The 24,282-nt window shown below is 39.7% G+C and overlaps 1 protein-coding gene across 4 annotated transcripts in view; it reads right to left on the bottom strand.

Moving 5' to 3' along the window:
- Window positions 1-24,282, bottom strand: part of TSC22D1 (TSC22 domain family member 1) — a 145,761-nt gene that overhangs the window by 2,683 nt on the left and 118,796 nt on the right. Inside the window, exon 1 of one of the 4 annotated variants that reach the window (XM_023187441.1) lies at window positions 1,011-1,107. The exons of 2 other annotated variants lie outside the window; for them this stretch is intronic. Coding sequence is in view for 1 of the 2 variants with exons in the window: in XM_023187440.1 (XP_023043208.1) it covers window positions 312-436 (125 nt within the window). In the remaining variant the exon portion in view is untranslated. Of the gene's footprint in view, window positions 1-311; window positions 741-1,010; window positions 1,108-24,282 lie in introns of those variants that run through there. One more of the 4 variants, XM_023187440.1, reaches the window with a different exon arrangement.

The raw sequence follows: 24,282 nt of genomic DNA, 5'->3' as shown, positions 1-24,282 counted from the left end.
ATTTTGAATATTCTTTAACACTATGTAATGTATCACCCTCCAGAAAATGCCAGCCCCTCTCTTACTAACGAATATCCAGGCATCTCCCTATTTTAGTAAGCCACAAAGGACTAAATTACATAATGTGGGGAAAGCCTGTTCTCTGGCCAGATTTGAAAAAATAAGGTTATTCTAAACATTTCGAAAAGCAACATCCATGTCACCATAATCTCTCAGCAATGGACAAAGGAATTCTCCTGGCTATCTTTCACCTGTATTATTGTAAGTATCCCACGAATAAATTTAAAGAAACTATCCTAGCCGACATTTACCTATTATCAAGTCTCACAGAAGCGTTTTCAGTCCCCAGCAAGGATGACAAGAAAGAAATTGAAAAATGTCTCAGTTGGTAAACTCCTAGATCCATCGCCACTGGTCTACACCATTGGGATTTCATGCAATTGCAGCCAAAAACACCCTCGTGGAAAAAAAGAGGGAACACCAGCAGCCTTGTATAAGCTAGATAAAAATCTTCTGGCTTTCCGCAGCCCAGGGAGAAATACAAAACGGCAGCCCTAATTTAAAGAAACCCAGCTTCCGGGGCTTCGTGATCCCAGGAAGATGCGGATCCCAGTGCCGTGCAGAGCCGCTTCCCAGATCCGCAGCCGGGCTCCACTCAGCTCTAGACCAGGACTCCCGGTCTTAGTGCAAAATATATGCAGGAAAGAGCTGCGCCGATTGGCCGGCACGCCACTGGGACCGCCCCCTTCTCCCTTCCCCTTCTCCCTTCCCCTTCTCCCTTCCTGGTCCTCCCGCTTCCCTGCTTCCCCGCCTCCCCCCACCCCCACCTCCGCCCCCATTCTCCGGATCCCGCTCGTGGGGTGGGCTGGCCTGGCGAGGGCCGTGCTCAGAGGGAGTGGGGTGCTGGGCCCAGAGGTTTCCAGGGCGGCCTCAGAACACTGGGCCACTGCTTCGGCAGAAAATGTGAAGGGTCCCTGAAAAATACTATAGGGGCTCCCGCACGTGCTTACGTTTAAGGGAGTCAGACCCCGACCCCGGAGCTGTGTCCCGCGGCTGCCGAACGGCGAAAGCTTCCTATTTGCAACCAGAACCGTCTGAGCTACTGGGCATGCCCAGTCCCACCACTGTAAGACTTGCAAGAGCTCGAGTGTCTTGATTTCAATTATCTAGTTCTTACCGGCAGCGGTACTGGGAGGATTTTATAGACGGTTTTATTTTTAAGGATAATAATCATCCTGCTATCATACTATTTTTTTAATTTTAGAGGGGAAAAAAATCACATTTACTCTTTGAGAGATACTACCTTTTGTTTTATAGAAACAAAACAAAAAACTATATATTCTTTGCTAGGCATGAGGGAAAGACTCCAGATAAAATCCAGGATCTTCCCAAAAAGCCCCCAGAGCCATAAACCTTAAAATCATATCTCCCTATTAGCACCTTCTCCTCAGTAATTAAATGTCTTCTTCTATTTAGACCTAGAAAAGTCAATCCACAGGTTGAATTCCACGTAGATCTATTTTTAGTAAGTCCCTAAGGCACGTTTTTGGAAGCTGAGTAACAATTCCTCTAAGACTCAAACCTTCAATCCTGTGAGCCTTCTTACATCAGAGGGATTGAAATATGGTAAAGTATGTATTCAAAGCACACAAATCCTTGAAGTTAGTCTCTTTGCCCATTTGCGTGTCCACAACCAGAAAAAGGAGGATATAATAGTGGTTAAAAATAGTTAAGCAGCCAATAGATGCTGTAGGCTCACCTCTGTTTCACTCTCTTGGCCACACTGACCAAATAATTCTCTTCTCCAAACCAAAATCAAGAGATGTGGGAATAAAATAGCTTAACCCTTTCAATATTTCCTATATTAATTTAAAATACTTTCAGGGATGCATCAATTAAGGCTACAACTTAATATACTAGAAATCTAAGCCCTGAAGTTTACTTAATTATAACATAAACAGTTTGCAAGTCAATACATGCGAGAAAGAAAACTTAACCTCTACAATACTGCCCTCTAATGGCATGATAATATAAAATCCAGAAAATCTACAAAGTACTTGGGGAGACCTCTCTAATCTGTAGATAAAATTGTCTCATCACAAGTAATTCCAACATAAAATCTGACCGTAGAACATATATATGTAATACACGCACATGCACACACACACACACCGTCTTCTCCCCCAAATAAGCATTTTTCCTCAAGCAGCATCCTTTCCTAAAATTGCCATCAGAGCCATTTAGACAATTTTTAAGTTGACTCAATGCTGATACTGGGGGTAGGTGCATTTGGTTTTCAGAAACTGTCCAAAGTGATTAGGAACCAGACCAGATCTGGTGAGCGCAGTAGATGATGAAGACCACAATTCTCTTTTGGGTTAAAAACCAAAGTGTGACCAACTATAAAGCGATGAGATTCCCTTTTTACTGAAAGGTTCATATTCTCCACATTTTAAGGGTTGGCTTTAAAATAACAGTAATTGTTAGCATACTTATAATTTATAAAAATTAAACATTAACTCATATGATGCTTATTTTTTTTAAAAAAAGATATCCATTTCCAATAAAAAGAGACTAAGTATAAGCTTAGAAATCATAATTATTTGGGAAGCAGGCATGTGGCCCCTAAGTCTATGAATGCTAACCAGAATATTATTTACTGCATGATGGTTTCTATATTTTGAAAGTTAAAGCTATACCTAAAACTATTTGTACCCTGAATTCCATGTACATATTTTAACTGAATGCCAACTTCACGAAAAAAAGGTATTCAAGCACCATTGAAGCTATAAAAAGAGCTTTAAAAAACAAAACTCTAAGGTCATATGAAAAATTTTTAAATTCCCACTGGAGTTTTAAAAAATTACTAAATTAACTGAATTTATTCATGCTGTTCTCCAACATAAACAGAAAGCTGTTTTTATTTCCATCATTTTAACTGATCATCCATTGTATCAAGCAAGAGAAGCAAATATAACCAACCATAGTCTATTTAACCCATTTCCCTATTGAAAGACATTACAGTTATTGTTAATACTTGGATATTTTAAATAAAATTGCAAGAAACATCCTTCTACATACATCCTTGAACATGTATGTGTGTGTGTGCACACTTCTGGAGAATTTGTTGAGCCAAAGGATTTGCAGCTAATAAAATGATTAGCAATCTAATCTTTTCATATATTTCATGTAAATACGCTAGATTCCTTTAAAACTAGACTTTTGTATGAAAACTGAAAAGATAATTTGAAAAAGAAGGCAAAGGAAATGGAAAGCTACATGGAGGGAAAACCCTTGGATCAGAAATGTCTGTGGCACAAATGGCTAGAATTACATTCAAAGGCTCTTCTAATTGCAAGACAAACGATCCATATGTCTGGTGCCTCGTCAGAGCTCACTGAGACTTGCTGACAGGGCGGAGAAAAACACTACAAGGCTTCCAGGAGAGATCCTTAAAGTCATGGACCATATAAGTCCATTTCAGGCACTGAGTAGAGATCAGGAGGTACCACCCCAGTGGGAACTCATACACATTAAACAGCCTGGACAACTGAGATTGAGGTATTTTCTGTTGTTGTCTGCCTAAGAGCCTTTTTACATAGACTCCAATTCAACCGCTACTGCATATTGGTAGCAAGCATGACAGGACAGGAAAAGAGGAACAGGCCTGAGTGTTTCTGGTTCCTATAACATGTGCTTTTCTTCCAAACTTGATCTGACTTGGCCAACACAGGTACAGTCAGAGATTCAGCACTCAAGTAGAGTAACCTCTTTCTCCCCCTATCCAAACTCCTTGCAAATCTAAAACAACTGCCAGGAAAGAAGCGAAGGCACATTACCCTGTACCTGACCAAATCACTCCTGTCTAAGGACTCCCACGTCACCTCCATTTTTCTAGTTTACTCTCACTAGGCATGGGAATATACTTACCAGGTTTAAGAAATGAAACTACAGGACTATCAGTTAAATGTGAATGGCAGATAAACAACAAATAATGTTTTAGTGTCAGGTCCCACACACTGTCAAAACAAGAAGAAATGCCAACGAAATGGCTGTTAAATTCAACCACATTTTACATTTCCTTATCTCTACAGAAAGGCTGATTGGAAAAAGCTTCCAAAAAGAACAGTGGCTGGGCGCGAACGCAGTGGCTCATGCCTGTAATCCCAGCACTTTGAGAGGGTGAGGTGGGTGGATCACTTGAGGTCAGGAGTTCAAGACCAGCCTTGTCAACATGGTAAACCCGTCTATACTTAAAAAAAAACAAATAAATTAGCTGACATGGTGGCACACGTCTATAATCCCAGCTACTGGGGAGGGTGACGAAGAATTGCTTGAACCCGGGAGGCAGAGGTTGCAGTGAGCTGAGATTGCATCATTGCACTCCAGCCTGAGCAACAGGGCAAGGCTCTGTCTCAAAAACAAACAAACAAAGAATCGGAAGAGAAACTTAAGGGATAAATCTAGGAGGTCCAACATCAAAATAGGATGCATTTCTATTTTGGAGAGAGAACAGAAGGAAGAGAATTATCAAATAATTTAAGAATTGTTCCAGAACTGAAGGACACAAGTTTCCAGTTAAATGAGATGACCAAATGCCCACCACAAGAAATGAAAAAGCCCTCCACCAAAGCACACCACCCTGAAACCTTAATCACTAGGCAGACAGAGAAAATCCTAAAAGCTTCCAAATGGAAGAAAAAAGTTACAAACACAGGGACTAGCAACAGAACCACTTTGCTGCCAGCCAGAAAAAGATGAAGAAAATGTCTTTAAAATTCTGAGAGAAACGAGTTTTTTATCCAGAATTCTTTATTTGGCCAAATCATCATTTGAGTGTAAAGGTAGAACTAAAACATTTTTAGATATTTCAGACACCAAAATGGAGGAGCAAATCAAGAAAAAAGGCAGGCATGGGAAATAGGAACTAGGGACTCAGATACTGGAGGAAAGGAAGGGCATCAGCAGGCTGAAGTCCAGGGAGATCTCAGGGGGACTGCTGCTGGACAAGCCCAAGCTGCAGCTGGTCTGTACCTGGTCTGCAATGGTAAGGGAAGCTGGAGAACTCCAGGAGGGAGAGCTTCCATGCTAATGAACACACAGATGATCTAACACATCTAAGCATTTGCAGGGTACAGGGGAGCTACTGATAGGTATATGATAGATCTAATGGAACAATTAGATAAGCTCAAAGCAGTCTGAAAACAGAGCAAGGAAGGAAACACAGAATACTCATAAATAAAATCTACATGACCCACATTATTTTTTCATTTTTTTATGGATTTACCTTTAAAAAGTTGACTTTATTGAGAAGGTAACAGGAAGAAAAATTGCATGGCAGGAATGGTTTAGAAGTGCTAAATCCTAATCTACTACAACTTGATTACCTAAAATCTAAAATGGAAAAAGCAAGAAATAGTGTAAGTATAAATATATTACATAGAAATGTGGAGGTAAAGACCAGAAAAAACAACTAAAATTTAAAAGTGGCTGCGTCTAAGGCACCGACTGGATGAGTGAAAAAAGGGAACTGCTATTTTTTTTCCTATTCATTCTATTTGTTCTTTGGGTATGTACATGTATTTTGATTAAAAAAACACACACACACTTTAAAAGGTTTATAGAGATCTGCAGCACTTTTCCTGCTTCCAGGCTTCAGCAGAGTCCTTACCACACCTGCATGTAGGAAACTACCAGAGGCTTGGGAGAGAACCACCAAAAAGAAGCAGGCAGAACAATTTTCAGAAATCACATAGGGTAGGCACAGTTGGTATTACCACCCACCAGCCTAAATGAAAAACTCTGTAAACAGGGACATCAGATATTCAGAAGTATACTGCCTAAGTCTCCTTCTGAATGCTTAGAAGAATTCTAATTCTCTTCAGTGTAGGACTAATTTACAGGAAAAATGAGTCCTAGACTGAAGGGTGTTTTGGTCCTACATAAAGCAGTTTAAAAGGAAGCCTTGAAAGGTCAAACTGTCTCCAAGTAACTTAATTTTCTCTCAAAACAAAGCTCAAGAATATTTAATAAAGTCTCTAGCATCCAATAATTCACAATGTCTGGCATCCAATAAAAAGTACCAGGCATATAAACAAGCAGGGAAATATGACTCATGAGGAGAAAAATTAATCAAAATGACCCAGATATGACAAAGATGATTTATAGACAGGAACATTAAAAACAGTTACAACTATATTTCATATGTTCAAGAAAGTAGAGGAAAACATTAGCATATTAAGGACAGGTATGAGAAATGAAAGAAAACCTAAATTAAATTATCAAGGTGAAAAATACAATATTTGAGAAGAAAAATACACTAGATGAGATTAACAGTAGATTAGATAGGGCAGAAGAAGTATTAGTGATATATGAGCAACAGAAATTATCCAACATAGAACACAGAAGAAACATTGAATCAAAAGAACAAATCGGCCAGGTGTGGTGGCTCACGCCTGTAATCCCAGCACTTTGGGAGGCCAAGGCAGGTGGATCTCTTTAGGTCAGGAGTTCGAGACAAGCCTGGCCAATATGGTGAAACCCTGTCTCTACTAAAAATATAAAATAGTCAGGCGTGGGGGCACGCACCTGTAATCCCAGCTACTCAGGAGGCTGAGGCTGGAGAATTGCTTGAAGGAGGCGGAGGTTGGAGTGAGCTGAGATTGCACCACTGCACTCCAGCCTGGGCCACAGAGCGAGACTCAAAAATCAAACAAACAAACAAAAGAAAAACAAATCAAAAAAAGAACAAAGTGTCAATAAGCTGTGGGGCAGTTTCAAGCAACCAAATATATCTGTAGTGAAGTCCCTGAAAAAAGAAAGAAAAAAGGAGAGAAAATATTTTAAGAAATAATGGTAATTTTCCTCGCATTTTATTAAAACAATAACCTACAGATCCAAGAATCTAAACCCCAAATGAGAACTGTGAAGAAGTCTACAAAGTGTATCATAATCAAATTGCTTACTATCAGTGATAAAATCTCAGAAGCAGCCAGAGGAAAAAAACTAGGTTATGTACAGAGCAACAAAGGTAAGAATGATAGCTGACTTCTGGTTGGAAACAATGCTAGACAGAAGACAGTGCAGCAACATCTTTAACTGAAAGAAAAAAAAAAACCCTGTCAATCTGTAATTCTATGCCCAGTGAAAACATCTTTCAGAAATTTAAGGTGAAATTAAGACTTTTTCAGACAAAAGCTGGAAGGATTCATCACTGTAACTCCTTCAGACAGAAGGAAAATGATACCAGATGAAAAAACCAGATCTATGCAAGAGAATGAAGAGTACCAGAAATGATAACTAATGGTTAAATACAAAAACTTCTCCCCCTTACTATTTAAATCTAAGATAACGGACTGTTGCCAGGTGTAGTGCCACATACCTGTAGTCCCAACTTCTCAAGAGGCTGAGGTGGGAGAACTACTTGAGCCTAGCTAGGAGTCTGAGGCCATCCTGGGCAACACACTGAGGCTCTGTCTATAATAATCATTGACTGTTTAAAGCAAAAATAACAATGTATGGGAGTGTACTACAATATGTAGATGTAAATGTATGACAAAGATAGAACAAGGGCTAAGAAGGGGGAAGGGAAGTATACTGCTGAGTACATTATGGTAAGTTAAAGATGTATGCTATAAACTGTAAATCTAATAAGCTAACACAGGAGGATAAAACGGAATCATAAAAAATGTATAATCTAAAAGAAAGCAGAATAAAAGGGGAATAGATAATAGAATAAAAAATGAATACCAAGATAGCAGATTTAACCAACTGTATTAATAATCACATTAGGCTGGGCGTGGTGGCTCACACCTGTAATTCCAGCACTTTGGGAAGCCCAGGTGGGTGGGTCACTTAAGTTCAAGACCAGCCTGGCCAACATGGTAAAACCCCATCTCTACTAAAAATACAAAAATTAGCCATGCATGGTGGCGCATGCCTGTAATCCCAGCTACTTGGGAGGCTGAGGCAGGAGAATCGCTTGAACCCGGGAGGCAGAGTTTGCAGTGAGTCAAGATTGCGCCACTGCGCTCCAGCCTGGGGAACAGAGCAAGACTTTGTCTCAAAAAAAAAAAAAAAAAAAAAAAAAAAAAAAACAGAAGAAGAAGAAGAAGAAAAAGAAAACAATAATCACATTAAATATAAATGGTCTCAATTAAGCACCTCAATTAAAAGGCAGATATTGCCAGTTTGGATGAAAAACCAAGACACAACTATATGCTGCCTATAAGAAATATACTTTAAATATAAAAACACAAATAGGTACAATAAGAACATGGAAGAAGATATGCCATGTTAACAATAAAAGAAAGCTGAGGTGGCTATATTACAATAACTCAAAGTAGACTGCAGTGCAAAGAATATTATAAAGAATAAAGGTCATTACATAATGATAAAAGGTCGATTTTATCATTATGTTCTCTGACTACAATGTAATTAAACTAGAAATCAATAACATGAGATTATCTGAAAAATTTCCAAATACTTGGGGAAAAAATACACACATCTAAGTAACCCATGGGTCAAATAAGCAATCAAAAGGAAAATTAGGAAGTATTTTGAACTGAATGAAAATAAAAACAAGGCATATCAAAATTTATTTCAATAAATTTAAAATTTTAAACAAAAATGGACAAATTCTTATAAAGACACAAACTACCAAAACTCATATGAGAAGAAACAGATAACTTGAATAGTCCTGTATGTATTTACAAAATTGAATTTATAGTTTAAACTCTTTCTATAAAGAGAACCTCAAGCTCAAATGGTTTCACTGGTAAATTCCACTAAATATTTAAAGAAAGAAAGAACACCAATTCTATACAAACTCTTCCACAAGACTAAAGAGAGAGAGAAAATTTTTAAAAACCACTTTACAACTCATTCTATGAGGCCAGCACTCCCTTAACACTAAAGTCAGATAAAGACATTATAAAAAAGAAAAACTACAGACTAATAGCTCTGATAAACATAGATGCAAAAGTTCTTAATAAAATTTTAGCAAATCAAATCCAACTATATATAAAAAGAGTAATATATTATTAACAAATGGCATTTATCCTGGGAATGCAAAGTAAACATTCAAAAACCACGTAATTCACCCTATCAACAGACTACAAAGAAAAAAATATAATCTCATTGCATGCAAAAAAAAAAAAAAGCATTTGACAAAATCACCATCCATTCATGATTTTTAAAAAAGGAAAAAAGAAAAACTTTAAGCAAAATAGGAATTGAAGGAAACTTCCTCAACCTGATAAGGGGCATCTACAATAAACATTCAGCAGACATCATAAGTAACAGTAAAAGAATGAATGCTTTCCCCCTAAGGCTGGAAACAAGGCAAGAGTCTACTCTCAGCATTCCTATTCAACATCATACGGAAGGTAACAGCCAGGCAATAAGGCAAGAAAAAGAATAAAAGTCATCCAGACTAGAAAGAAAAAAAAAAAATCTATTCACAGAAAACATGACGATCTATGTGGACACTCCCGCAAAAATCTGCAAACAAATTATTAGAACTAACAAGATACAAGTTTCTCGAGGTCATGAGCTAGAATTTCAATGTACAAATATCAAATATATTTCTATATACCAGCAATGAACACAAAGTGAAATTTTAAAACAAAAATACATGAAATAGGTATAAATCTAAGAAAATATGTAGAAGAACTCTATGCTGAAAACTATACAACATTGCTGAAAGAAATCAAAGAGCACCTGACAAATGACAAGATACTCCATCTGTGGATTAGAAGATAATACCATTAAGCTATCAATTCCACACTTCCCAGCTACCGTATAGATTCAGTATAATCTCTATCAAAATTCTAAGACATTTTATTGAAAATGACAAAGTGATTCTAAAATTTGTGCATAAAAGCTAAGAAACTAGAATAATTGAAACAATTTTTGAAAAAGAACAAAGCTGAACTCCCATTACCAGATCTCAAGATTTTCTGTAAAGCTACTTGCATCACCATAGTGTGGTACTAGTAAAAGGACAGACATAGAGTAACGGAATAAAACAGATTAGTCAAAGATAAACACACACATACACACACGCAGCAAATCGATTTTCCACAAATATGTAAAGCAATTCAGAAAAGTCTTCAGCAAATGGTACTGGAACAACTGCAAAAAACAAATACAACTGATCCATTCTTTACACCAGATGAAATATTAACTTAAAATGGATCATAGACCTAACTGTAAAATCCCAACCTATAAAACTTCTATAAGAAAACGTAAGAGAAATCTTTTGAACCTGAACCAGTAAAGATTTCTTAGGTAAGACACCAAAAGCACAATCCATGGAAGAAAAAAAATGGATAAAGTGGACTTTTACCATAATGAAAAACTTGTTTTTTGAAAGATAATGTTACAAGAATGAAAAAACCAACTATAGACCAGAATTAAGTACCGCAAGTCACATATCTGATAAAGGACTTATATCCAGAATATATAAAGAACTCAAAACTCAATAGCAAGAAAACAAACAACCCAATACAAGAATAGGGCAAATGACATGAACAGTCACTTTATCAAAGATATATGGATGGTAAATAAGCACCTGGAAAAAATGCTGAACACCATTAATTGTTAGAGAAATGCAAATTAAAACCATAATGATATGCCACTACACACCTATCAAAATAGCTAAAATATAGTTTAAAATTTTAAACCTGAATATACAAAATGCTGAAAAGAAGGCAGAAAAATTGGAACACATATATTGATGATGGGAATGCAAAATGGTACAACCACTTTGCAGAAGAGTTTTGCACTTATTTATAAAGTTAGACACAGTTTCCATAAAAACCAGTAATCACAATTCAAGTTATTTACCCAAGAGAAATGAAAACATGTTACCACAAAAATCTGGACATGAATGCTTAGAGTGACTTTATTTTTAATCATCCCAAACTAGAGACAAACCAAATGTCACTCAACTGGAGAATGGATAACAAACTATGGTACATCTAGACAATGGCATAATACTCAGCAATACAAAGAAACAAACTACTGATACACATAACAACCTGAATGAATCTCAAATATAGTATGGTAAGAGAAAGAAACCGCATTCAAAGATTGCAAATCATATGATTCCATTTATGAGACATTCTGGAGAAGAAGGTAAAACTATAGAGACAAAAACCAGATCAGAAGTTCCCAGAAACTTGGGGTAGAGGAGGGGGATTTTTGTGGGTGATGGAACTATCTCATATCTAAATTGTAGTGGTAGTATGCCTACTGTTTTTCCAAACACGTAGAACTCAAAGATGGGAACAATAAACACTGGAGACTCCAGAAGTGGGGAGGGAGGGGAGCCAGGGCTGAAAGGCTACCTATCAGGTACCATATTCACCACTTGGGTAACGGGATTATTAGAACCTCAAAACTCAGCATCACGTAACATACCCATATTACAAACCTGTGCGTGTATGCCCTGAATCAAAACAAACAACACTATTGCTGTATACTAAAAAGGGAAACTTTACTATATGTAATTTACATCTTAAAAAATGAAAAGATGACTGCCCCTAAGTAGCAGACTGGGATGAAAAAAAAAAAAAAAAGAAGAAGAAAAAGAAACTGATAATTCTTAAAATTCTATCTAATCTTTATATTTTCATGTATCATTTTTTATTGTAGTAAAAAACACATAACAAAATTTACCACATTAACCATTTTAAAATGTATAGCTCAGTAGTGTTAAGCATATTGTTACTATTGTGAAACAGATCTTCAGAACTTTTTCGTCTGCAGATCTGAAACTATCCATTAAATAACTTCCGATTTCCCCCTTCTCCTGCCCCTGGTAACTGCCACTCTAATTTCTATTTCTATGAATTTGGCTGCTTTAGATACCTATCTTTTTTTTTTTTTTTTTTTTTTTTTTTAATAGAGACGGTGTCTCTCCATGTTGCCCAGGCTGATCTCAAACTCCTGGGCTCAGGCAGTCCTCCCACCTTGGCCTTCCAAAGTGTTGAGATTATAGGCATGAGCCATCATGCCCAGCCTACATGTAGTATTTTGATTTAAAACATTTTAAACTAAAAGAAAAAAAAGGGAACAAAAGCTATTTTAAAAGATATAATACAAGGACTTAAATACAGTCATCGAAGAGACCTAAAAATGTCTATTTTATAACTAATTGTTCTATCATTATATAAAATGCATTACTAGGCTTGAATTTTTTAACTATAATTTTGCTTTGTTCTTAGAACTTTGTTGAGTTTGTTGGTGATTAATCACTCCTAAATCCCGTATTAGCGTTAAAAGATTTGTAAAAATTAAATACTTGCTTTAAGTGTGAGAATTTTAAAAGTCCTAACAAAATGCTAACAGATTTAAATATAATCTATTTATATACATCTACATATAGCACATGTATTTACCCTCTGTAAATACTTTTTTTTTTTTTCTGTATTTTTCTCTCTCTCAACATTTATAATTACTTTTAAATTGTTACAATTCTAGACACAATTTTTGGTTTTCCCATGGCTGTCTTCACCTTATTTAACATAACTACTAGTTCCAAAAGAATATCTATAATGCTAAGAAGACCCAATGCTTTTTTGTTTTTTGTTTTTTAAGATGGTAAGGGAGACTTTCAGAGGAACTACTGCAGTGGGAGAGAAATGGGCCTCAACTTCCCTCAATGCCCTTCAGCAACAGGACTCAAATGGTTAACATTCTCATTTTACTTTTTATCTTCATGAAAATAATAAGCATTTCAAACCCAAATTTCTTCATAAATTACCACTTCTGCTTAATAGTGGTAGATTATGAAAATCTGGAGCCACAGACAAAAAAGGAATCACAGATTTAGAAGCCAAATGATATTCTATATAAAACATCTGAAGAAGTGAAAAGTTGTCCTGATTATGATTTTCTATTTCGAGAACCTCATGCAAGTGAGGTTCTTGCATGAAGTGAAAAATGAATATTATTTCTCTTTTACTTTTGCACAGCTATGAAAAATAGATGCTTTGAGCGCTTTTTAAAAATAACTAGTTACTTTAAGCTAATTTTCCTGTTAAATTCCAGAAGAAAACAACGATAAGCAGTCCTAAAAGAGCTGGTAGGAACTAGACTAATCGACTAACCATTTTTCTATGCATACAGAGCCACTTAGGGCCATTAGAGGCAGTCTCTTGGTGACCCTAAAACAATCAGATGAAGCTCAATTACACAGTTGTATTTACAAAGGTAAAGATAAATTTAAGGATATTACCTAGCTCCAGAATGTCTAATGTAGTACAGGCCTAGGTAAGCATTAACACATTGGCAAAGTTGACTCTCGGTGCTGGGGACACAGTGTGTGTATAATAAATACCTCTGCTTCGATCAAGGGACACGTTTCTGTATTATGGCCTCCATGGGCAGCAGCTCTGTGACATAAATGGGGTCTGAGGATTTCTTTAACCCTCTGATCTATTCAGAATTTTAAAGCAAAATGGACCTTGGAGATCATTTAATTTCCTTATTCTGTAGGTTTAGAAGTGGAGGCCCAAAGGCATTAGGTGCTTTGTCCAGGGTTTACCTAATCAACTGTTGGATGGAGCATAGAACCAAATGCTGATTCGATATTAGTGTGCCCTAGAAGTGCAGACCAGAAATTCGAGATCTGTGTGTGTGTGTCTGGGTAAGATGTTAGAGCTGGAAGAGCAAAGGGATCATAAAGGGAAACGCCCTTCTGCTGATCTCAACGGAGCCACAGTAGTCATCGAAAGCCACCCATTTTACAGATGAAGAAACAAGCTGGGAGGCTGTGTGGAAACCAAAGCCAGAGACCCACGCTGCTTATGAGTCAGGCAGCCTGGCTGCAGGGTCTCTGGGCCTAGTCTAGAGTGGAGATGGTGAGCTCTTGGTGAGACCTAGCCCTCCACAGCTTCCTTTCTGAGGGTGGGCAGGCTGGCAGGGGCACTCAGATCAGTCCCAGTGCCAGCGAGGTCTACAGTTTGAGAAGGTGCTCTCCAGGCACTGGGACAAGGTCCCAGCAGAGAAGGGGGCTCACCACAGACACAGAGCCACACCTGCTGACAGACACATTATTTACTGAATGTGCGTAAAGATGATTTTCAAATTGTGCTTTCATTAGTCCTGGCAGTTCCTCGCAAAGCCCTCAAGAGCTGTGAGAAGACGAGTTAGAGGAAGTCCAAGTGGATCACAGAAAATGAAGCTCACTTGTAAAGAAGGCAGGCAGGCTGTGTCCCCCAGGCTTGTGGCCAGGAATAGGAGACATGGCTTTAGCAGCACATCACTGAGAACTTCTGTGGTGTCCCAATATACCCCAAGGATTTTTACTCTAGGTAGTCATCACCTTGGATCTCCTTCCATATCATCTGAGTGTGATTCTGACATTGCCACAGTCTCCTTTATCCACGATTAAACAAGGGTAAGAAAACAATATGATGAAAATAATCAAGTGTTGAGTGGAGCCAACGAAGTGGGAAATAAAAATTTACAATGAGAGTAAGGGTCACTTTTTAGCATTTAAACCTGCTGCCAACTACTGTAAAAGAAATGGTCAACATAATACATCTTAGCCGGAAAGATATAAACTAGAATTTAAAAACTTTCTATACATTAGCTCTTCAGCCATTTCTTTATTGATTTACTCACATTTATTTAACAATGAGCACCCATGAAAGGCCAGGAACTTTAGGCTTGGCACCACAGTTATCAAGATGAGTAAGACACGATCCTTGCTTTTAGTGACTTGAGGGCAGTTGCAGGGAACAAGGGGAGAAAGACATACGATGTTTCGTGTAATGTGAGTGTATATAAAAAATGATGGTTAGCAGAAAGCAGCCTGGGAGTGTTTCTGAGAGCAGAAGACTTACCCTCTAGGTGTTGAAAAACAAATAGGAGTTGTCCAGTTAGACTACAAGGTACAAAGAGAATGCGAACGCTCCATGAAAAAACAAGGGCCAGGCAAAAGCCAGGGTCATGAAGCAGCATGCTGAGTTTGGACACCTCGCAGTAGTTGAGTGTGGCTAGGGAAGAGGAGGTTGGGGTTTAGCAGTGGGAGATGAAGAGAAAGGCAGTAAAAGGAAAAAAGGTCAAGACAGGCTGGGGCCTCACAGGCCATGTGATGGAAGACTGGACTTTAGTCTGAGGGCAATGAAGGTTCACACAATAGGGTTTAAAGCAGGCAAATGATGCAACGGGATCTGTGTTTTGGCAAGGTCACTCTGACCACAGTGTACAAGACTACAAGAGATGGAACTGGGGGTAAAAGGAAGGAAATAATGAGGGCCAAAACCAAGGAGCAAAGGGGAGACAGAGAGAAAAGTGGGATGGATTCAAAGACATTGGGACATAGAACTGACAGAACTGGCTGGCGTGAGGTAAGGGAGGCAGGATGACTCACAGGTTTCTGGATTATGTGAACAGGTGGAAGGTGATGCCATTAGCCAGAATAACGCTGTAGGCTAAGGAGAGTAAACCGGTTCTGGGGTATAACACTGATAGGACTTACTAGGCAGTGGGAAAGATGGTTTTGGAACTCAGGAGGGGTCGAGCCTAAGAAAATACTGGCATGAGAAAAGTTGTTAGGTAGCAGTGAGTCTCCTTGGGAGTGGATGAGATTACCTCAGAAATCCATACAGGAAAGAGATGGCAGAGCTGGGCAGTCGCACACATTGGAACAGCCATTTGGCATGACAGAGACACCTGAGTTTTCCGCGGGTCTAGTGGACACTACAGAAGGTGGCTAAGCTTGAGGCATCTGCAAGAACCTTGAATGGGAGAGTAGCCTCCACCTAACGAGGAGACCAAGACAATGAAGTGATTTAACTGTGGAGGGAGCGGGGAAATGAAGACATCAGGTCAGCTCTCCAATGCCAGGTACCTACGGAGCCAGCAAATGTGTCCTTCGAGAAGCCCACGCGGGATGGCAGCCCCACAGAATGAGCCAACGGACAGTCCGTTAGACAGAGGTAGACAGGCGGCAGCTGCAACCGTGACAGAAGCGGGACACTGCAACAGTCGACACAGAGACTCTGCCCCTCGGTTCTTCCTTCCCACCTCCATGCTAGTGCACTGCTACTGCCAAGGAGGAAGGGATGCATGTGACAGCCAAAAACAGCCTCCACTCCAAGGTGCCAGTAGCAGACTGGGTTCTTTTTTTCCTTTTCAGGGAAAGAGTGGGCAGAGAAGAGAGCTTTGATTCTGACATGAGAGTCAAATTTCAAAATGCAAAGAACTGAGTGTTTAAAAAATGGCAAGTAACTGTTTAAATGACCAAAATTAGCTGGAAAGTGATAGAAATGGGTTGACATGCTAGTAAGGAAGCCTGCTACCAGAGTGAAAGGGTGATGCAACTGAGCACAATTAATAGCAGTTATTAGGAGAAAGAAAAACAAACCATGACATGCGTATTTCTCACCAATGAATTGCGACTTCAAGCAAGTGGCTCTGGAGGGGATTCAGAAGAATGCAGCACGAAGCCACTAGCTGAGGGTCAACTGTGACATGAGGCCGTATTGTGGAAGGGGCTGAGGAGACCCCAATGAGCTACAGGGGGCACAGCCCCTTACCTGTGAGGCCTGTTGGGGCCACTGCATGCCCATATCTATCCCACCGATCACAAATATGACATCCGCCATGGCTGACCGAGGAGAGGACTGCAAGCTCACCAAGGGCTGCCTGGCAAGGACACCTCCGTGCTTTCCCACTTTTGCACTCCCAGCCCCACATCAGGGACTTGTTCGGTCAGGAAAGCAGACAGGGGACAGACATAGATGGAAACAGTCCAGGTCCTCTCATGTCGATTCCAAACTGCTGGAGACACAAGCTTAGTCTGACTTGACAGAAGAGGGGAGCTTTGAACAAAACAAGATATAAAGCTATCAAATAACATAACTAAGCCTGAAGTACCCAAATGAGGTTACGTAACCAGAAGTAACTAACAAGTCATGGAACTAAAGTGAGATGTTGTAAGGCAACCCCAATGTACAGCAAAAAGGAGGGGCAGAGTTGGTGGGAACTACTCGAAAAAGGAAACTGTTGCACACTCATACCCCAGTTAATCTTTACTACTCTGAGGCAGTAGGTACCATTCTTTTCTTCATTTTAAAGTCAAAAAGTCTGCTTGAAGTTTATGGCCTCCTCTGTGCCCACTCACCTGCCTAATGTGTGGGTGACATGCTACAGTGGGCACCAGGGTGAGGGCACACTGTGCCCCCAGAGCCCGAGCACAGGGAGCCTGGGCCTCTGCACCTCACAGGGCCCCACTGTCCTCATGGCCTGGCTGGGCTACTCATGGGGAGGGGTAAGTATGTCTTACAAAGCAACTCGACTGCACTCTAGGAGCATCTGCTTGCCTTCTGACAGCCTGGTGATGCCCCCACAGTACTGCCAGCTGCTGAGTGACTATGGGCCACCATCCGTAGGCTGCACCCAGGGAGCTGGGATCAGCCAGGAGCCCCATTGAAAAGTTGGGAAGAGATCAAACCTGCCTATGTGGAGTAAGAACAGAATAAAGAGACTAAATCGAGGCATTATTCACTCTAGAAAGTTGGTAAGTGCTTGGCTGAAACTGAACAGAGTGCTATATCTTTGCTGCTTTTGGCTTTAAAGGTTTTCCATCTTTTTACAAGATGAGAAGTTACGGTTCACCTCCCCTGTTCTGATGAAACTCTCGTTTTCAAAATGCTAACAGGTTGGTTTCTCCTCGCATGTTTCACCAGGCTCTGAACTACAGTCTCACAGATTGAAAAAAGATTTTGCAATTAATTAGAATTTACACTTTCAGTAGTTAGGAACTATCCAGGTTATTTTTTTAAGCCTTGATTGAAAAGGTGCATGTAAAGTTATCTTAGCAAACTGTAGTTTGCCTCCAAGATACCAGTGTCTCCCTTTAACCTTCTCTTTTGAATATGTTTCTGTGACCCAAACTGTTCTCTGTTAAGCTAATACAACTATAAGGATTTTAATGCATACTGACAGCACACTTAGTAGCCAGTCCTTGTTTCTGCTTAATATAACTTCTTTTTTACATAAACATATGCATAACTATTAGTGCACTGAAATCAATTTTTAAAATGCACAAGTTATAAATACAGCAGAGCAACCTACCAAACCTAACACGGAACACCCAAAATGTTCAAACTAAGACTACCAGTAGATTTCAGCGAAGCATACTTTATGTTGATCAAAACTGGAAGAAAATAACTGTTTATATCTTTATATGTATTTATTACTTGATGCAATAAAGTTATTTTCATTAACATAAATAAAGAAATCTGAGAGTGGTCAGACAACTTACCCAAGGAGACATATGTTTAATAAATGGCAGAGCCAAGATCCAAACTCAAGTCAGTCGGCTTTGGTACAGGGCACGACTCAATAATCTAGCAGAATCAAAAAGTGGGCTATTTCTAGACACCCCAGAAATAAGCAGTTCAATTAATTTCGTAAAAAACTGACACCTGTCCTTAAAATAGTAAATGTTACTTCTAGTCATCATGGCTAGACATCTTCAGACAATTTATATCTAAAATATACAGATTTATCAGAATATTACACGTGTGTTTCTAATAAGAAATGCTCTTAATTGAAGATGCTTCAATTTTACTTAATGATTTTGCATTGTTTTAAAGGTAAAGTTAAAACATAAATGATTAATTTAGTCTGGTGTAGAGGGAATGAATTCCTTTGTTCCATTACCTAAATTAAATACTACATATATTTAAAAATTCAGCTGCATTATTTTGAATAAAACAAGATGTTTTGCAAAGGCCGTTAAAATGATGTTGGTGACAAAGCATAAGTTCCATCATCTATTACTTAACTCGAGGTAGGGTAACTCTACACAAACACGTAAAACTGAATACCTCAAATACATATTGTGAGTAAAAATAGAGTTAATTATAAAAAACCTTTGTCTTTAATAAATTAGACTGGGGGAGGGGGACAGCAGGGGAAGACCAGTTACATTATATGAAGAAATTTTCTTTAAAACCAAGCTTCTTACCTAATCAAGATAACTAAATTAAATGAGAGATTAACCTGTTTTAACACTGAAGTATGCTTGGAACAGAAAGCATTTTTTAATGAAGTATTTAAATTATGTAAACATATATGACAACATATATGTAAGTTAGGAAGCATAATGGTAGAACAAACACCCACAACCCCCCCCCACCCCCCAAACTAAGTTATGGACACCATTGAAACCCTTATGCTCCTCCTCATCTTCTACTCCCACACCAGGAGCAATTCTTCTCCAGCCTGAAATCATTCCCATTTACTTACTATATTTACTATGTTACTATGTTTAGTTACTATGTTTATTGGCTTCCTTCCTCCACTAAAACATACTAGACAAAGGCAGAAGTTTTGTTTTTCCATTTTATCTACCAATGTGTCCCATGGAGAAAGTATCCAACAATTATTGTAATGATAATAACAGAAAATACTTGATTAGACTTATTACTTGTCAGTCCCTATTCTACACGTTATGTATATTAGCTCATTTAATCCTTTCAATAACCACCCCATCTATGTACCATTATTATTCCCATTTATATAGAGGAGGAAACCAAGGCGCAAAGGAGTTATGTGACTTGATAAGGTCATACTCATCACCACTATGAAAAGCAAAAAATATTTCTGCATTCTTATCATAACAGATGCTGTCATGTTTTAGTAATCCTCAGTCCCTTGAAAGACTGGTTATCACTGGAAATAGTTTTTTTTTTTTAATGATGAAAATTCAACAAATATATATTGAGCACCCATTTTGTGTCAGGCACTGTTCTAGGCACGGGATTCAGTATGAACAGAACGGACGAAAGTATCTGTCTTCCTGAAACTCACATTCAAATGGGGTTGAAAAGGTAAACAAGACAAATAAGTACATATATAGTACCTGAGATAAGGACAAGTACCCAGGAGACAAATTAAAGAACAGAAGCAGGGATACAAAAGATCAGAGAGGATGAAGTTTTAGCCAGCCTTCAAGGAAGGACTCCCTGAGAAAGTGAGTTTTGAGTAAAGACCTGAAAGAGATGATAGGATTAGTCATGGAAGAACTCTTCCAGCAGGGAGAACAGCAAGGGGAAATGCTGTATTCCAGAGTCCCAGCGAAGTCAAGACAGCATGATGCATCATAGGACCGCGCAGTAATCAAGATATGATACAAGAGATCTCTCTCACTTTTGCTCTCTTGGTTTTCTGAAAGACTCCTCTTTTCTTTAAAGAAGCATGCTCACTGAGACCATCATTATGGTACACAGCGCATTCAAGAAATACTGTTCTGCATTTCATAGCAATAGGTATTACATGCCACTTTATATTCTAAACTAGTTTCTTCAAGGATTATTTTGGGATGCTTTTCACCTTCCAATAAAAACTTTTCCTGTCTGGAAGTACAAATAAGTCAGGTCCTCCTGTAGAATCATCTGCCTACAAAATTTAAGCACTGGATATGTAATGATAGCTCTTTTCTGAGTCTTGCTTTGGATAGTTTCAAGAAGCCATGAGAATTCATCTCATGGGGAATTTATTACAGAGCCGTTTAAAGCTACTTCTGACTAAATATGGTGAACTGAACACACTCGTTTATCTGTATTTCCACCTACACACCACTAAAGAGATGAGAACCCAGTTTTAAACACATAAGGATACAGTAAATATAAGAGAGGTCAATTTCAATAGTTTTTCAAAGCTGGAAAAAAGATGGCAATTCATCAAGTTGAAACGTGAGCAAGCCGTAAAGACAGTCCAGAGACCATTGATAGGCAGTGAAGAACTCAATGCTCAAAAAGTGCAAGGTGCAAGGTGCAGACAACATAAGAGTCTGCATAAAACAGACCCAGTCTTACTCAACTGAATAACTGAGCAATGTCTAACAATTCTCTACTATAGCCAACACTCAGTCAAAAGGAACCTGGAGGAAACAAAGACAGTGTAGGGAATTGAGGAAACTTGTAAAATCCTAAAGGATTACATAGATAAAATCAGAGGAGGACAACATTCAGAATACCAGAAAGAGCTCTCGGAAACTGAAAAATTGGTATGAGAGCATAAGTGAAAATGTGCTAGAATAGTGAGTAAAGTTGAAGAACTATCTCGGGAACTAGAACAAAATACCCAAAAAAAGGTTAATACAGGAAAGAAGGTAAATAATAGCTATTAATATTTGGAAGGACTAACATCTTAACGAAATAAGTTTCAGAAATGTAACAATATGAACAGGAGAAAACTGTCATAAAATAATTCAAGAAAACTTCCTAGAACTACAGATCAAGCTTTTTAAAATTAACAGAGCCTATCAAGTACAATCTGTTCTGTTATAAAACTTGTTTGGAAAACACCAATTTGTTCCAACATAATTTATATGTTAGAGAACAATTAGAGCATAATGCACATTTCACATTTGCTTATGTGTGATTTTGTTTGTGAGAAACATCAGGTAAACGCAGGAAACTGCACCCAGCTGAACCAAAACTGCACCTAGCAAAACGCAAACAGCACATATCTCAAACATGTAACAGCTACCTCAGTTCAGCACGTTTGTTATTCTGCAAAATCATGTTTTGCTATTCTTTTGCAAAGGATAACTTTTCTATATAAAAACACTCATTCAACATCTCGAATATGTCTAATCACACTGGTTCAAACACAAGCAGCATGCACCAAACAAAAGTTTTTAAATATTGAGGAGAAGCCAAAAATAAGGCATTTTGAAAGAAATGAGCGAATACGTGATGAGAACATGTGGTATCTCCCAAGCAACAGAAATAAAATTCATGTTGTGGGCCTTCACAAACAATGCATGGAAATAAAAGAAACGCGTATTGCTAAAGCAATTTTAAGTGCTACAAAGTCAAAAAGAGCAACCCCTAAAGAAGCAGAAGAAAAAGAAAGCTTGTTGAATATATATAATGAAAAGCAAATAGCAAAAAAAAAAAAAAAAAGAGAAAGCACTATTTATATAAAAAGGAAATAGCTAAATCCTGCAGAATTTGCTCCTTTTGTGCCAGTAGTAGCTGGTTTAGTAGTTTCAAAAATCTCTATAATTTCCAAAGCCTTCAGTTGTAGGGTGAAGCAGAGAGCTCAGCTAAGAAAACTGCAAAAATAATTTCCAGCAGTGATACCGAAGCTAATTGAAGAAGGTGGCTACATATTGGATCAAACTTTCAATTCTGATGAAATAGTTATCTATTACATATACATCAGATCTGTCAACTGACACTGTTTCACATTCTTGGACAGAATTAGAAAACTAAGTTTCCAAGATTTCAAAGTCTGCTCATACAAAAGTAGAACAAGTTCTAGGATCTACTTTCACTTTGGAAACAGATCGGTGAAGTCTCTGAAGCCCTTCCGGTCACTATATTCTATCAAATCTCCTCCTCCTCATTTCTCACTGTGATTCTATCAGCAAAAATTCTTAATGTTCTCTTAATAGGATGATCCCTTTCCTTTTTAATTCCAACTAAAGTATCGTTTCCAAACAACCTTTGAAAGCATCTATGATGTTTTAGCCATTTAAGTCCATAAATGCAATTATAAAACATCTTCATCAGTACTGATTTTAGTGCAGCTTTTTAAAGAGTCAGATTTTGAGCACTGGAGTTAGATCCTAATTCAAACTTCCAAAAATCACTTCTTCATAGTAAAATGGGAGTGAATAATACATATTCCATAATGATGGTAACAGCAGCCCATCTAGAGCAGCCTGCAAAGACGCTGGCTGCAGCTGGGGAGGCACGGCGGGCGTTGCAGGCTCCAGAGAGCCAGCAAGGGCCAGGAAGAGGTGGGAGCCCCACCCCTTACCAAGTTGGCAGGGTAGAAGCCTGCACTCTCAGGCACAGCAGCAGCCGCACCTCCGGACCTGGGCATCTGTGTGCTCTCGGGGGCCCAGGAAGCCCCACTTCCCCCACAGGCTTGGGAGGGCCTGCTCCTGCTCTCTCCCCACTCCCAGTGCCCCCTCTGATTTTGCAGGAAAGTTATGGCCAAGCCTGGGCGCTGTCCGGCCAGGTGTGTGCATGCGCTCGGGGCAGCAGCTGACATGCCAGCCACCCCTACTCTGCCTCGGACCCTCTGAACTTTGGGCACCGACAAGTGCAGGAAAGAGGCCAGGGTGGGGCTGAGGGCAGCTCCGTGCAAGCCTGCAGGCACCCCTCAGTACGAACAGCCTGGGCACTGTGAATGGCATGTTGACGGCGGGAGGCAGACAGGTTCTTGGACGGAATGGGGAGGATCCCCGGTGAAACCCCACCTTCAAGCAGTGGATGGCCCAAAGCCTGGGGGCTGGGCTACCAGTTCTGGGTGGAGTCCGTGGGACAGGAATGAGAACTTAGGTGCTTTTTCCAGGCCCACTCATGGTCATCCATGGACCTATCAGCACATACTTCCTCCCTTTTAAGTCCACAAGACACCCCCAGACTCAGCCAGACTTGCACAGATGTGGGGACTACCAGCTGCAGGAAGGAGCTACCCACTTAGGGTCTGCTCGACTTGTGGGGAATGACCTGCCTATGGAAAGGAGCTGCCCACTATGGGTCTCCTCTCCACGGAGAGCTGGATACTTGCCAGGACGACCTGCCTGTGGAAAGGAGCCACCCGCTCTGGGTCTCCTGAGAGCTGTTCTGTCACTCCATGAAGCTCCTCTCTGCCTTGCTCACCCTCCAGTTGTCCACATACCTCATTCTGCCTGGACACGAGACAAGAACCCAGGACCTGCCGAGTGGTGGGACTGAAAGAGTTGTAACAGAAACAGGGCTTGCCACATTGCAGGTGACGAGAAAGAGAAGATCTGCAGCCCTTCAGGGAGTCCAGAACTAGGGAGTGCCCAACCCAGGGCTGTGACACCCTCTTAGGGGCTCTGCGGTTCCTGGCATCTCCAAGCTTCCAGGCACCACTGCATTCCCCGGTGCCCACAGTGGAAGCCACTTACAGTATGCCTGGTCCAGCCGCAGCCTTGCACAGAGCCGGCGCCTAGAGCTGCCTACCTCGCTGCAGCCAGCATACCTGGCTGTGCGCAGTGGTGAGACCCCACGTTCGTTTCACACACCCCTTGCCATTGACCCCTGGCAGGCATGGGATCCAGGATGGTAGCACAAGCAGAGAGCAGCCAGCCAGGCCAAGAGGGCGGAATTAGCCCAAAGGGCCTGAGCAAAACACCAGCAAAGGCACCACCAGCCACAGAGGTTTCTGGCTGGAAAAGTGACACCAAGGATCCCATGACAGTAATACTGTTATGACATGTAAAAGAGATAACACAAGAAAAGAACCTGGCACTTTCCACAGTAATTA

This window comes from Piliocolobus tephrosceles, chromosome X (genome assembly GCF_002776525.5).
Source record: "Piliocolobus tephrosceles isolate RC106 chromosome X, ASM277652v3, whole genome shotgun sequence".
Classification (NCBI taxonomy): Eukaryota; Metazoa; Chordata; class Mammalia; order Primates; family Cercopithecidae; genus Piliocolobus; species Piliocolobus tephrosceles.
The sequence above is the reverse complement of the archived record's forward strand: the minus strand, read 5'-3'. Positions and strand labels throughout refer to the sequence as shown.